Source organism: Dicentrarchus labrax, unplaced genomic scaffold, assembly GCF_905237075.1.
Source record: "Dicentrarchus labrax unplaced genomic scaffold, dlabrax2021, whole genome shotgun sequence".
NCBI classification, from domain to species: Eukaryota; Metazoa; Chordata; class Actinopteri; family Moronidae; genus Dicentrarchus; species Dicentrarchus labrax.
In genome coordinates this window covers 15,539,514-15,555,531 of record NW_026136706.1, presented here as the reverse complement: position 1 = coordinate 15,555,531, position 16,018 = coordinate 15,539,514, and the positions used below count along the sequence as shown (strand labels likewise).

The window sequence follows — 16,018 nt, the reverse complement described above, 5'->3', positions numbered from 1 at the left end:
CACAGTAGCTCTCCCTCTCACTCTCTCATAAATGCGCTCCCACCACCGACCGTAGCAGATAATCACAGGCCACTGCGAGAGTGACACACCTTCCGCTGATTTTGCCACAGTTTACACGGGGATGCGTTTCGATTCACGGAAAGGTGTCATCAGTCCAAGATTTGAGTCGTTTTTTCAGCTTGCAGCTTCGCAATTTTGGTGTTCTTTGCGCATAGGTTACGAGATTGCTGCGCTCCAGCTCGAAGATGACCGGGGTTTTTGAGAACTTAAATACTGATATGCATTCTAACCAGATTACCTCAAGCAGTTACCACAGCTTGCACAAATCGCAGGAGTCCCCGACTCTACCAGTGTCCACGGCGACGGACAGCAGCTATTACAACAGCCAACAGCCCGGCCACTGCGCAGGGTCTCCATTTGGCCAACTCGGCTCTTACCAGTACCACGGCAGCGCCACGAGCACTGTGCCATACAACGCAAAGTCATACGACCTCGGTTTCAACTCATCTTATGGTGCATACAGCTCCTACGGCTCCAACCCTTCTCCTACTCCAGCCGATACAGGTAAGAAAGCTCCTCTATTGTTATTTTTAATACATTTAAATTTAGTTAATGCATTTGTTTGGGACCAATTTCAAAACTTGCTTATGGCATAAAAATTCAACAAGCTGAATCATGCACAACACATATTTGACTTATGTGGTCAGAAATTATTAGACACACACAGCACAGATGCGCACACAACATTGATAGTGACTATTCAATTATTTTATTTTCAAACACAACTCTCAAGCAAGCTTTGACTATTTCTAATTTCTCGGTATTATAATATTACAATATGATAAAAATCAAATGAATCATTAGGTGTACACGTATTTATGAAAAAACTAAAAACTAAATGCGTAATATCTCAATGCAACCACACAAATGGTCGTGTCCTTCACGCATAACGTCAATAACATTTGAATGTTCCCTCAGAGAAAGAAGAGAGCGAGCCAGAAATCCGGATGGTAAATGGAAAACCAAAGAAGGTCAGAAAACCTCGAACCATTTATTCCAGCTTCCAACTGGCTGCACTTCAACGGAGGTTTCAAAAGACGCAGTATTTGGCTCTACCAGAACGGGCCGAGCTGGCAGCCTCGCTGGGCCTTACACAAACACAGGTGGGTTCATACACTGTCAAATATCCAATGTGTGTCTAACACTGAAAATAAATTTAAAAACTGTCAAATGGGGATTTGAGCCGGGAAATATATGGCTAATCAATTTTCTGCTTGTATCCGTTTATTTCTCAGGTCAAAATCTGGTTTCAAAACCGCCGCTCCAAGTTCAAGAAGTTATGGAAAAGTGGAGAAATCCCCCCAGAGCAACATGTTGCTTCCAGTGAATCTCCCCCCTGCACGTCTCCGCCAGTTACTGCCTGGGACTTTCCACAGACTCAAAGAATGAACAGTGTCAACTCCAGTTTACCTCAGAGCAGCAGCCCTCCCAACACGCCTTCATCCTTTTTGGCAAACTACTCCTGGTACTCAACCACGAACTCTGCGACGCATCTGCAGCCTCCTCTGGTCCAGCACCACCACAACTCCGCCATAAGCGCTGGGACGATATTCTGAATAACAAAACAAACAAACATCGGGTTTAAATCGGACGATACTGGTGAAAACAAACAAACAAACAAAAAAAAAACAACAACAGACAAATGCCAATACCTTGATTTTACAGACCTCGTGTGTGCGCCATGCGAACTTTACACGCAAAAAAAAAAAAAAAAGCATCTAGGAGAAGTTAATGGAGCCAGACAGGTTCATGGACCTTGCCAGTTTTCGCGCTGGCAAAATGGTAGACACAGATTTCTACAGTTATTTTTGTATTTATTTATTTTGTTTATGTCGAGGGATGAATGAACCACTATTACCCAAAGCAATCACAGCCTGGCACAAGCCTATACTTTTACGCGGACGTCACTTTTTTTGCCATTCCTGCAAATAAAACATGAATCGCAGGACAACCTGTCACAAATGTAGCACAAGTTAACTGTATCGTGCCTTTTTCAATATGACCTCATTTTGTTGTGATAAAAAAAAAAAAAAAACAGCTTACCTTCATCCATTCCTCATGGCATTAGTTGATTTGAATAAACTTGGGGGGTAAGTGTCTGAATCCACGTTTGTAAATATTTTGCCACATCTTTTTTTTTTTATTATTATTATTATTTTGATAGCTCATGTTGCTTTGACTCTTTTTTTAATGCTATTGGTGCAAATCCATTAATTATCCACCGTAAGCTACTGATTGTCCTTCCCTCTGATTTACCTGTATCACATTTAATTGTATTTTTGTCTTATTTATTTTAGCAGTGCTCCATATATGGCCAGACGTTATTTAAATAAAATGTTTTCTGTGGATATACATTTCTCTTTTTTCTTCCTAACAACCATTTATGAGTGCATGAGGAGAATTTGTGTCCTTACTTGTGTTGCAGTGAGTCTAATAACATGTTTTAAAGCAAACAATGAATCTTTATTTAACATTAGCTACAAGACGTCAACATAGCTTAGCTGTTAAATGCTATTACAAATTGACTAAGCTAAGAAAACTCCTACGATATGTTAATGGGTCCAGACTGACACAAACATGTTACAGTGATTTATTTAAACTATATTTACCTGTATTGTTGCTGTAAAAGGCTAAAACTCTCTTTTAAACGCACACCTGTAGCTAACAAATTAATAGCCTAGCCTAGCTTATTGATAGCTTATTGATGTGTTGCTTAGCAACCGTGTTAGCTCCACAGTTGGACTTTAAGGCTAACGTTAGCCGATCATTAAAAGCTATTTCTTATCTAATAATATGTTGTTTTGCGATTACAAAGACATTAAGGTGCTTTCACAAGTGTGGACAAGCTTCAACAAATTCCTCAGCAGTCTCGGGTTAATAATGATTTTATCCGGCTCCGTCAGCGGGCGATTAGCCGAACCGGGGTTCTCATTCAGGCGGGCAGAGGGAGACTCAGAGGCCCGGGGCTCAGGCTCGGTGGAGGGAGGAGGAGGAGGAGGAGGAGGAGGAAGGAGGCAACACAACAAACACGCCTTGGCATGCGAGAGGGGAAGATGAGGGTGGGTATGAATGAGCACAAGCTCAGACTCTGTGGAGTCGGAGAGCTGCTTTCCAGACGTTTTATGAACTCAGCCTAACAAGAGAAAAAGAGAGGAACTAGGTCCAAGACAGCCTGGAGCTACAACATCATGGAAACATTTCTCACGTCTCACAAGTAAAGTCTCTGATCTCCGAAGACGAGCAGATTGACCTACATTATTTACTTGGCTCATGTAAGGCCTGCAGGCTACATGGAAAACAGAGGCACACGTCCAGAAAAAGTAAAAATGTGCTGCAGCCAGGAAGGCCTATTTGATTTCAGTTTAATTTAGGTCTCTTATTAAGGGTTATTTTGACAATATAGATAGATAGATAGATAGATAGATAGATAGATAGATAGATAGATAGATAGATAGATAGATAGATAGATAGATAGATAGAAGGGGGGGGCTTATTATTAATACACAGTCACATCACTTAGTTCTCATTCATGATCATCACTGTCTATCCCACACGCTTCCCTTCAAACGACCACGGGCCATAAAGTGGGATCGTTTCCTTGTACATAATTAGGACTGTAGCTTGTCAGCGGTTGCTTGCTGTATCTCCATGATGGAGCCTCCTCCCTGGAGCTGACAGGAGCAGATCCCATGCATGCTGCAAAAAAAAAAAAAAAAAAACCAACACATCACATCTGCATGGATCCGGGCCCATACCTTTTGTGTGGGGCCATTTGATTCAATTTGTAATGCCCAGAGAGTGTAAGTGCATGTATGATCACTGCACTATGGGCTGAAATTACACAATATTATCCTGTATTTCTCCTAGATATTCACTTCTGCCTTATAGGCCTTAACCAGCTGTAGCCTACATATTAATGAATATAATACTCATATAGGCACTATTTTATCGATTTCTTTCCAATACAAAATAACATAGAATAAAGGGATTTCCGAAATGTTTACTGTTTCTCCAGAGCTACTGTGCTGTATACTTTTGCATTTCTCTAGGCAACTTGTAAATGCCATACCCCCTTTCCTAATTTATACCCTGATCTGTTATTTCATCCGCATTTGCTCTGGTTTGAGCATTCTGGCTTTCAAATCTGAAAGCCTGTAATTACTATATAATTCTTCGCAATTTTAGATGTCCTAATATGGGGTGTTATTTTTTACACAAGACAATTTCCTGCTATTTCAAGCATCAACATTGTCAAAGTCCTATGTACATGATAAATGGGAATATCAATGCATAGTTTTTAGCCTAACATCTTGACTCAACGATAATTATATCCGTGTGGAGCCTACGCAGAATTAGCCTGAATTGCATGGTAACTGCTGCTTTAAATTTTAAAAAATTACTCATAATTTCCCCCAAAGATTACCAAGATCTCGAGTGCACAATGTCATCAGCGTAATGAGGAGTAAACATTTATGCTAATAATCTACATTTTTTCCCCCATCAGCTATAAAGAGAGGGAAATAAAGCAGACATTTTCAGTCATATTCTGAACTCTGCTGCAATAAGCTTAGACCAACACATGGGACACATTTTGTGGGATTTAAGCGCTCATCTTTTGTGTGTCTGTGCTGCAGGATGCTGCTGCTGCTGCTGCTGCTTCATCTGCCTCCATGCTGATGTCTGGAGATCCTATGAGGGAGCTCGCCTCTTCCTTTTCAAGCCGATAGGTGCGTATTAAAAAACTTTATTTCTCAAATATTCGTTTAAAAAGAAAAAAGTGCATTTGAGATCATTAAAAAAACAGGAAATATGAGTTGATTCTCGGTGCAGGCACAATTATCAATTTCTTTTTTTATTTCCACGCCTGCAATATTTATTTATTTTTATTCTCAGTCAAATCGGTGAATGCTGCTGATTCTTTGATGATTTTATAAAACTATTTTCAAAGACAGGTTCCTTAAGAGTAAAGATCTTTTTTTTTTTTTTTTTACCCTGTAACTTTAGTTAAAATAAAAGAAATAAAAGAAAAAAGCAACCAAAGAGCTAGAAAAAAGTCATATAGCTGAAAATCTGTTCACACCGAGAGGAAATGTAAGGAATGGGAGACACAAGTTCCCCTTTAATTCAGTCGCTGCTCTCATTACTCTTACATTGTGCTTTGCTAATTTTGAAGCCTCTTCGCATTGACAACTCGGTGATGTACACCTGCAAGCAATTTGCCAGCCTTATACATAGGCTAAGTCTAAGGGAACAGTGACGAAATGGCAGCTCACCTATTTCGCTTTTTTTTCTCTCTCTCTATTGCAGCAGCAAATTTCTTTCAGAGCACTATCTCTTTTGTCAGCGCAGAAAGATCCTCCTTGCGGGGAAAAAAAAATGCTCATAATTACCTCAGAGATAGGAAACTGCATTAGAATAAATAAGGGCGAAATTACTGTAATTATGCTGGGTTTGATGGGCTCAGCTTGTATAATCAAGGGGAGAATACAGCGAAATAACACTGACCCTCTTGGATGTGCAGCTGCGCCTTTTCTAGGGGCTAGGTAGGCAGATTTATGTTCGCTACAGCAGCAGCAGCAGCAGCAGCAGCACAATTCATATTATTTCTTAATGGTATCGAAATATACATAGCCCTGTTCTACTTATGTAGGCTTGTTCACAAAGGATGGCATATGTTCTGAGTTTTATGTATTAAAATAACATTGGAGACAGAGCGGAGAGGATGTTACAAGGAGCAGACAGTGTAGATGAACTAGGACAGAGATTATTTTTCTTTTTAGTTCCTCCGAAGCTTTAAGATAGTTTAAAGCGTGGCACTATTGGCCTATAAGTATAAAACGGCGTCAGTATTCATTAAACAACAACAACAACAACAACAACAACAACAATAATAGTAATAATAAACCATTATGATGGTCTGATTTTTAACAAACATTAAATAAATTATAGATTAAGTTATGATTCATTATGGACTCATATTGGCCACTTTGTACAATTTTTATAAAATGTGTCATTATAATTGAATAAAACCTGTATATATATCTATATATATAGAGATATATATATACATATCTATATATATAACCTATATAGGCAGCTGGAGGAGAGATACAAGTCGCGCGTTTACAATTAATTTCTTTTTTTCATTATTTTCCTCTCAGGCACAAAACATTAACAAGTCAGAATTTTTTTTTTTTAATATTGTTTCTTTCTCTTCATATTCTTCTATTTTATTATTATTATTTTAGTAGCATAACCAGCAATTTTAATATTCTTTGAATGGACATATAATTCCTGTCTCAAGGGCAAGTGTAGTTTCTTTTTAAAATCATCTTGAGTGAGATAAAAGAAAAAACTTTGATTTTTCCACTTGCACTGATCTCTAATCCGCCTTGTGTCCCGTTTGCTCATCCAGTCTTTTTTTGCAGCACCTGCCTCTTGCGCAATTATTCACTTAACACACACACAATTGATCTCTTCCATTGACGGCGGGAAATGGGGATTGTCGGAAGACAAATAGAAGGAAGATTATCTTTAAGAAGAAAGCTGAAAAGAAATAAGCGATGTTGTTGAATGAATCGAGGTCTCCCGCACCGCCGACGGTTAAATCACAATCATATGAATGATGCAGCTCATATCGGACAAAGGATCCCCAGCGGTTCTCTAATCTATGTTCCCCTTTTATTATAGTATTCTCCATTTAAAGTGTAAAAATTTATGTGAACCACATGTACATATCTTTCCGTGTAGCTTGCACATAGAGACTCTTATTTTTTGTTTTAAGATGCACCATCAGATTTCAGGTTATGGGGTCACTCCAGAGGTTTGAAAACATCTGCAACCACGTGAGCAATGCGGCACAAACCCCGTGTAGGCTAAATGCTACAACACGACCATAAATCTAAATGACGAGCCTTTTTTTGCAGCTCAACACAAACGTACTCACGTGGTGTCTGCTACAATAACCAACATGATACTGCTTTGTGTCAGCTCACATTAAACGTGCACCATGCTGAAGCCTTTCTTTCCACAGGAGAGGAGGTGAGAGGGAGGGAGGGAGGGAGGGATGGAGAGAGGTTGAATCAGACACCTTTCTTGACATAATTTAAATCATTATTTTACTGCTTTTGAAACTTTGCACATTCTGTACATAAACTTCAGAAACAGATAAATAAATTAAAGTGATCAATACAAAACTAAATATTTTCTATGTTGACTAAACACATCTCGACGAATACAGAAAGCCTAAAACCCTGTTTCACAGCGTATCCAGTACAGCACAAAAACAAATCTGAAAATTATGTACAAAATACAGTGACAAAATGAGCTGCTCACCCTCGGGATATTTTTTTTTTCTAAAGCAGCAGAATTGTCAGGCCTTTTACATTTTTCACATAACATCGGGGGGCACGGCATAGAAAAGCTTTGCTTGCGTTAGTGCAGCATTAACAACACAGTGTTGTTATTTCAAACACACTTACAAAGTGAACACACACCGACCTCAACAGAAAGAAAACAACTCATCTGAATAATTTAACTTAAATAACAAACACATATAAACATAGTAGCAAGTTGAGGCTTCGCACAATATGCTCCGGTTGAATGTACTGTAGGCATAATGGCCTGATGGTTGCTAGTGGGATTTATGAATCGTTATTATTTGGTTAAAGAGACACCCCTATGGCCTAATCGACCATTAACTGTTAATGAATGCAGATTGATTTTTAGGTCATCATCACCTTGGGCCCGACATCTGGTGTAAACAAACACGTGTTTTCTTATAAACAGAATAACTCACACAAATATGATTTAAAAAAAAAATAATAATAATAATAGGAACTGACACAAAAGTGATAAACAGCAGCCAATAAAAGGATCCATTTGTCGACGGTTTCCGCTGACTGTCATGGACTTGTTGCCCTTGGGCGCATTGCGTGCCTTCTCAGTCTTTCAATCCCTTGCTTGCCGTCATCCGGTATGAGGAGGCCACTGTGTCAGCTGGCGGCATGCGGCAGCAGACTCACTCCGGGGTTCTTGTTGTTGTGTGTTATCAGTGCTAGACCGCGCTGAGCGGCTACAGGCCCCCTTCAACATCCTGATACACGAGCCATGGCAGAGTCGAGGGCTGAGGTCTCTGTTCACATGAGCTGTGACTGTTGCATAGACTCTTGGTGTGTGGTTGGATACCATGAGGTGTAGCTGGGAATGTAAGATCCGGTTGTCCCCACTGAAGTCTTCACGGTGGTCGGCGAGCTCCAGACAGGTGCCACCGAGGGAGAACCGCTCGACAGTCCGCGGCCAGTGGCCAAAGCATTGGCGTCAATTGTGCCACCGCCTTGCTTCATCAGTTTCTTGAATTTAGACCTTTTATTCTGAAACCAGATCTTCACCTGGAGAGACAAAGGAAGTCATCAGGATTAGAAAGTAGGAATATAAAGTTGAAGAGAAGACTAAAGGACAGTTTTGAAATAATTACGCACGTTTTACGCACGCAGGAGGTTTAATCATACAAAGGAAAATAATAAAATATTAATATCCTGCTTTCCTTTATGATATTATCGTATTAAGATGTAATTGATAATAAAACATAAATGACAGCAAATAATATTCAAATAAAAAAAAACATTGAACATGATGTTATTGTTTGATGAATGTTGTTTCCATATGAAGTGCAGCCTAAATAACAACAACAACAACGACGACGACGACAATACTAATAATACTAATAATAATAATAATAATAATAATAATAATAATAATAATAATAATAATAATGTATGCTGTGGAATAAAAATGACATTGAAAATGTGTGAATGTCCAGTGGTGCTGCTGCAGAGTGAAGCTATGTGTGAGGGGGTTTCAGGGACTTGCCTGTGTCTGGGTGAGACCAAGCGACGCTGCCAGCTCAGCTCTCTCCGGTAACGCCAAATATTGAGTTTGTTGAAATCTCCTGTTCAGAGCTTGAAGTTGTAAACTCGAATAGATAGTCCTTGGTTTTCTAATCTTCTTCCCTTTCCCGTTGAATCGCACCTCTCCGCCTTCGACCACTGTGTTTTTCTCTGCTTCTGGCGCTGAGGGAGACAGAAAAGAGCAAGAAAAAAAAAAAAAAATGAGGAGGCAGTTGTAGCCAACAGTGCTGCGCAGCTATGAATACTCCAGCGCAAGTTTTACAGGCTGTACTTTAGGTATAATTACCCTTAATTGCATACATTGTTTATAGCGTTACGCAATAGCCTAAATAATTACCAAGCCTAATTCCAACATCTGGGTCGCCTTTTCGATGCAGCGGGGACTGTATACAGTAGAAAGCCATGCCAAACACAGAAAGTCGATATATTTAAGATCCAAAGATGCTGTTGCACACTTACCTGCATCCTCTAACCGCGTCTGTGTGAGCGCCGAGCTGTTTTGGTAGGTCTGTACTGTGCTGAGATATGGACTGGTGGAATGGCTGCCGACGGAGTTTACGTATGGATAACCCAAAGATCTGGGGAACGACGAGGCTGGACTGTAGCTGTCGTGCTGCGTATGACCTGCAGAATGTAAACAGTGCATGGGATAGTGTCCGTGAGACATGGAGGAAGGCGACATTTGTTGACTCGGGGGTCCAAACTCCATGAAAACGGTTTTTCCTGAGGCAGGGCTATTAAGACTTTCTGGAATTGTAGTCATTGTCATCTCTTCTTGCGGTTCCCCTTGTCCTGCTTTTGTTGTTTTCCTTCTATGATCTCAGTGAAGGATGAGTCCCAATTTAAGCCGAACTGATTTTTTCTCTTTCCATTCATAAGAAAATGTAGTTTGTGCCTGTGAAAAGTCCCAGGTATGATGCTGTGGACCAAGACAAACTCGCTCAAAGGTTTGAATCTCGGACTCATGAATATTCATCAAAGACTGTCGCTGATTGGTCCACTCTCTCCAAGAGGGAAGCCGATTGGCGACGCTGGGGCTGGGTCCGAAGAACCTGATAAAGTCAAGGAAAACCACAAAACCTAATATTTCCTCTTGACACGTCAAGATTCACTATATTATTATTATTATTTGTATTATTGTTATTATTATTATTATAATATGTATTATTATTATTATTATTTAAAATCCATTAAAATATAACTTCAATTTTAGATAAATATTGATCATATTCAATCAACATATAAGGTGATGACATCTTTTTTCTGATCCGCACTGTCCAGAAACTGTAGCATTTACTGAAACATGGTCATTTATATTGGCACAGCTCTCGATAACATAGTAAAATCAGGTTTGTCTCACTGTGTTAAACGTACCGGTTGTCATATATCCGTCTAAACGTCACTTAATAACGTTAAATAATATTTCCAACCTCGTTAAAACTGCTCTTTCCTGCTGGCCAGTTTGATTACAGCATTTTTTAGATTTTTCTTTTATTTTAATTGAAGCTCCTGATCTATCTGGAGAAAGGTGTATTAGCATAACACTACCGTTCAATTTTCATAAGTAGGTCTGTAATTAGTCATGTATTTAACACTTACAGTGGCTTGAGGTCTCAGTTACACCTGGCAGCAGTGGGACGATCAAACAGTCCTGCTCTGGTGTCAAACGAGGCTTGTTGGTTCAGGTACAGGCCCTAATGATGTTTTATAACACCTGAAAAACACACAATAACATCGCAGTCTACAAAATGGCAAATAAAAAGTATTTAAATGAACGAGCTTAATGTGGAATTAAATCAAAGTGAGATATATTATATACATCTACAATGGAGACAGAGCTTCTATATATATACATATAGCCCATTTTAAACGACTTCGATAAGGCAACAGTTTTAATGATGGATTCTTTCACAATAAATAAAATAAAAACACAATACAGAAACATAATCCTGGGAAATTGTTGGTTATATTTTCTTGCTCGGATGGATATTCCCCCCCCCCAAGCCAGCTATCGCCTGTTGTATAACACAGCCATGAAGGCACACGGGCCTATTTTCTTATCACATTTAAATGCTTTCCAAACGACTTTACGCGCCTTCTATCGCAATCAATTAATGGTCACAGTTTTGTTAAACACTGGCACCTTTGATTAGCATGAATCTATGAGTGAGGATGGGGGAGCGGCCCGCCTCCCACAGCCTAACAAGAATAATTATCCATGGACATTTGATTTAATTGAACTGACGACTGACTAAACATAGGAGACATTTTTTTTTCTTCTTGTGCTGCAGGTTTAGACCTCCTCATCTCAAAGCTGAAACAGGACCACTGCTGCAGCCTGTAAGCAGAGTTTATCCAGATTTATATATATATATTTAAAAAAAATCTTAATTTCAATCAGCAGCTGACCACTTACTTTAAAAATCATGTGACGGAAAAGAAGCAGATAAATCGGCGCCATCCGAGGTCAGAGAGCCTCCGCAGGGTGCACTTGGTGAAAGAAGAAGAAGCAGGAGAAAGTATCCAGCAGGTCTTCATTTTTTTAGTATTCATTTGCAGGCTGCAGCTCTTGTTCTGGTGTCTGTGCGGTGCAGAGACACAGCCCGGCTGCTCCATCCGCAGTCCCTCCGTCTCCACCTGAATAACAAATTAAAGGCAGTTAAATTCCGTCACTGTGATTATCAGTGTAATTACATAATTGAACTCAAAACAGAACTAGCAAGTTGCAAAATGTGTTATCAAAATGCAGGCGCTGACATCACGGCACGTGTGCCACAGTGTGCCAGGCGGCTGCGGATGCCTGAATTTAAAGATTTCTGTGCAATATTAGGCTATAACGAAAGCTGGTCCCTTGTCCCCCCTAAAATAGGCCAATTTGAAGTGATTTCTCTGGAATTACTTTCGAAAAATGCTTCAAGATTTCCTCTATCAACAACGACAATGATAATGGTAGTACAACCAATAATTATCATCTTCCAGAACAGAGGACAGATTTTTATGGGTACTTGGTGGGTGCGACTGATAACTGTCATTATTTTCCCACGATTATAGTATCTGCAAACTGGCACGCGGCTGTGAGCAAAACCATTAACAGAATAGAGGCAGAATTTGCAGAAAATTGTAAAATAATACCACGAGTGTACGACTAATAGTGGCAATAGGGCCTAATAATTACAGGCTTTTTGTTGAAGTAAATGTGATTTAGGGCTGAACAGACTTATGCTGCATAAATCATATTCATTTTATTGATGCCTTCTGCAAAATCAATCATTTACAAAGTGTTGATTTGCTTGCAACTTAAAGGATTAACTATTTATTGGGGGGGGGTTTCTCAAGCCATTCTCGGTGTCATTAGGATGAGCAGGCGCGTGATAATATTACCACTTTAATTTATTATTTGACTCCTGGCTCGCTGGCAGGAGGGCAGCGCAGGCCAGCAGCGGTCCTTCCTGAAGCATGGCAGCAGGGCTCTAACTAGCCACACTAAAAATAAAGTCCTCCATGCATGGATGGAGCGCGGAGGCAGGGCTCATTAGGAGTGAGTAGCTCTGTGGCTGAGGGTGTTTTAACACCTGCTGCTCTTCACCTGAGGGTTAGTGCAGAGGTGGAGAGACAGAAAGAGGAGGGGAGGTGGTGGTGGTGGGGGGGTTGGAGGGGTAAACGGGCCAAGATGTCACAGACTTCATTTCAGTCCGGTGGTAGAAAGCCCTCCTCAACTGCCATGCCAACCCACATTTTCACAGCCACTAAATATTATCCCGACCGCGGTGCGTTGGTAAACTGTGTGTCCATGCTGTGTGAAGGCACAGCTCCATGTGCACCCTGCAGACTCTGCATGTGAGCAGTGATTAATTATTGTCATTGGAGGTGCAGGCAACTGTGAGGTTTTTTTTGTGTGTGTGTTTCCCTTTCCTTATAAAGGAGACAAAACGCAGCTTGCACATCACGCAGGTGTATATGTGTCTATTTTATTAGATTTGGTTTTTATTTTCAAGCTTTAGATTTGATCATTTATGATGATATTTGATCATTTTGTATCTGCAAATGCAAAAGAAGAAAAGCCTTTTTTTTAAATTATAATACATTTCTACAACTTTTATAAGCTGTCACTTAGATGCATGTACTCAATAACATGATGCCTCTCAAATATACTAATTCACAACAAAAACAAATTGTTCTCACACTGATGTCTCTTTTCTTTCTCTCTTTTTTTTTTTTACATGAGCTCACCATTTCTGAAACTGCCCATTATAGACATTATTATCATCACCTGAGCTACACATGCAAATGGGATTTAGTGAGTGACTTCCAGCAGAAATGTCACACTATATTAAGGTTTTATTTCACGTTTTAAAGGACAGTGGATCAAACAAGTGAAATTGCCTTTTGTTCTGCTTCCTCTCTGGCTTTGCTGCTCGCTGCCATCCTGTAATTTGCAGCGTCAATGAACGCAAACTAGATGCACTACAATTAACTAAATTCAATGTCTATTTTCATGTTCAATGTGGCATCAAAATATGAATTGATTTTGTTTACTGAGTTGCATGCAAACAGATAATGAATCGTAACATCTGAGAAAGAAGATTGTTATATTGGTTAATTGATTGCATTATCATAAGGGTCAGGAGGATACATGGAGAAAATGAAATTATATTATAAGTTTTTTTTTTTATAGTTTTCATAAAATAGAGAAGAATAAAAAATATTTAACATTATATAACAATCAAAACCAAATGTACTCACAATAATTTAATGTGTTAAAACAAAAAACACATTGGCTTGTTTACTTTTGTGTGATAATCAGATTTTAATATTTGATTTCATTACCAGCCAGTAAGGTCACACTTTATGGTCCCTGGAATTAAATTATAATAAAAATGAATGATGTTTTTTATTTTTTAAATGCCCATATAAATTAAAGGTTTATTCAGATGATTTGACTTCTAAATTAAAAACATTTATTTGTCTCTCATTAGACAATAATTGACTTTGGGTGTTTATAAACACCTGGAAACATTAATAACTCTGCATTAATTTCATTAAAAGGTCAGTCTGTTTGGTCCTGTTTTAAATGATGGCGTCTGGGCTTCTCTTTTTTTATATATATATTTGGATCACATATTACACTTTTAACACACACTAAAAAGTTGAATAATTTCCTTTACTGACAGCCAAAATATTTTAAATTTTTTCTATAGCAATTAAAGAATGAAACAATGGAGCTGTGTTGATTGTTTGTAAAATTGTCTGCAGGATAATAATGATTGTTTTGTGTGTTTACAGGCACTGATGACTCTGTGAGGAAACTGTATCACATCAGTTTGGGAAGTACTGACCAAACGCTCCTGGGACTCCAAACTGGACTTGTTGCTCTATAGACGACAGACAATAATATAAATAAAAGGCCAGTTAATGTGGCATTTAATTCAATACTAATGATGTATTTGTACTTTTTTATTTTTTTATGTTTGTGTTGTTTTTTATCCGGCATGTTTTCCTCCTTCGTACATTTTCATTTTGTAACTTACTGCAAATGCAAGCAGATCCCTAAATGGGAAATTCTGAACCTTAGCAACTCTTTTATTTGCAGCAAATGAAACTCTCTTGAGCTGCAAATAATTCTTGTGCGGATGAAAAGAAGGACCGTATAATTAACACATCTATAATAGGACTTGCATCTTGGTCACTGCAGAGCTGAGAAGTCATATTTCAACTCCTTTTCTGCCTTCAGTGTTCAGAGCAGCTCTCTCCTCAGAAAAGCTGTGTGGAAAAGCCCCCAGTGAACTGGTAGAAATGCTGTCCCCATTACAGCAGCAGCAGGGGTCAGGCCATGGCAGCAAGCATCCAACCTGCCCGAAATTGGCTGCAAAATGACCAATTACCTGAGTGAAGGCTGGGGAGAAAGGACTTGGAAAAATATGGCTTTTACTTAATTCAGCTAAACTGTAAAAGAAACTAGTGTCACATTGACGCTTCATACTTGCTACATGTTACAATATCTCACCTGTTAAGTGAAGATCTGGGAATCAAATCGTCAACTAACCAGATAATCAATTTTAAGGATAATTGAAATTTAATAAACTCTCAGTCGTGTAGGGATGTGAGAAAGTTGGACTGAGGGAATAAAAATCACTGTAACATATACGCTGGGGAATTATTTCACCAACACTAAAACAACGATTGATTATCTTTACATGTAGGTCTTATTGAATTAATTTCCCTGCAAATGGAAAACATGCAAATTTACCAATTAAGTCATTTGCCCATGGAGAGCTGGGCTGCTTGACGTTCAGCTGCCACTGCGCCTTTAGTCTGAAACCCCCTTTTTAGTTTTTGTTAAGAGTTAAGTCTCCAACAAAGACAGGAAGGAGGTCAGCACTCAGCCAACACCTGAATGTGCCTCTCTTTTTTGTGCTCCCCTTGATCCCCACAGTCTGTGCCTGTCATTAGTCTTAATGATGGAAAATTGTCATGTTGATACAAGTCTTGCTCTCCCCCTCTCTTCTTTGTATAAGTGGAAGGTGGAAACTCCATTTGTAACAAAGTTCTAAGCCGTGGACATTGCATTTGTGCTGGGGGAGAATAAAGGCTGATGCTCTTTCCATAGCTGGGATAATTATTCCTACTGTGACCTTAATGATTCGCTCTGTTCATCCTGCATCTCATCCACGCGCCAGGCCCTCAGCAGAGCCCTGTGTCAGGGAATATGAAAAACCCATATAATGAAACCATTTTGGCTGATGGAAAAAAAGGGCTACTGAAGCTGCACTTGCTACAAAGACGGCTCAATTATATGAGTAATTGTGATAATTTTCCCTCCATTCACTGCTTTCTCTGAAAGGTAAAAAACACAGATGCTGAAAGGGAAATTACTTGGACAATATATAATCTGTGAAATGGTCACAACAGAAAAAAAAAGATGACTGTAAGAAAGTGCAGGACTATAAATAGGTATGTTAATGCAGGGCACATAAATACACCCTCAGAAGCTCACAGACAAAAAAAAAAAAAACAGCACTACCCCATGTGCAAGCTCATGTGAATAGAAA

At 39.2% G+C, this 16,018-nt stretch overlaps 2 protein-coding genes and 1 long non-coding RNA gene across 4 annotated transcripts; 2 read left to right on the top strand and 1 right to left on the bottom strand.

Annotated features, from left to right (window-relative positions):
• On the top strand, positions 1–2,412 carry dlx2a (distal-less homeobox 2a). Its single transcript, XM_051404767.1, has 3 exons — positions 1–564; positions 979–1,163; positions 1,296–2,412. The coding sequence occupies exons 1-3, from the start codon at positions 246–248 to the stop codon at positions 1,614–1,616; spliced, it is 825 nt and encodes a 274-aa protein (XP_051260727.1). The 5' UTR covers positions 1–245; the 3' UTR covers positions 1,617–2,412.
• A 2,039-nt stretch (positions 2,413–4,451) lies between these two features.
• On the top strand, positions 4,452–14,399 carry LOC127366039 (uncharacterized). Its single transcript, XR_007885277.1, has 2 exons — positions 4,452–4,787; positions 14,253–14,399. It is a non-coding gene; the product is annotated as an uncharacterized LOC127366039 (long non-coding RNA).
• Positions 7,162–12,152, bottom strand: dlx1a (distal-less homeobox 1a). Of its 2 annotated transcripts, XM_051404729.1 has the most exons (5): positions 11,386–12,152; positions 10,569–10,683; positions 9,429–10,021; positions 8,932–9,131; positions 7,162–8,450 (listed from the first exon to the last, which is right to left on the bottom strand). In XM_051404729.1, exons 3-5 carry the CDS (start codon positions 9,736–9,738, stop codon positions 8,199–8,201), a joined length of 762 nt encoding a protein of 253 aa, XP_051260689.1. In that variant the 5' UTR covers positions 9,739–10,021; positions 10,569–10,683; positions 11,386–12,152; the 3' UTR covers positions 7,162–8,198. The 2 variants fall into 2 exon arrangements, with proteins under 2 accessions (XP_051260689.1, XP_051260690.1); XM_051404730.1 differs by lacking the exon at positions 11,386–12,152 and having other exon boundaries at positions 10,569–10,756.
• Positions 14,400–16,018: the final 1,619 nt, after the last annotated feature.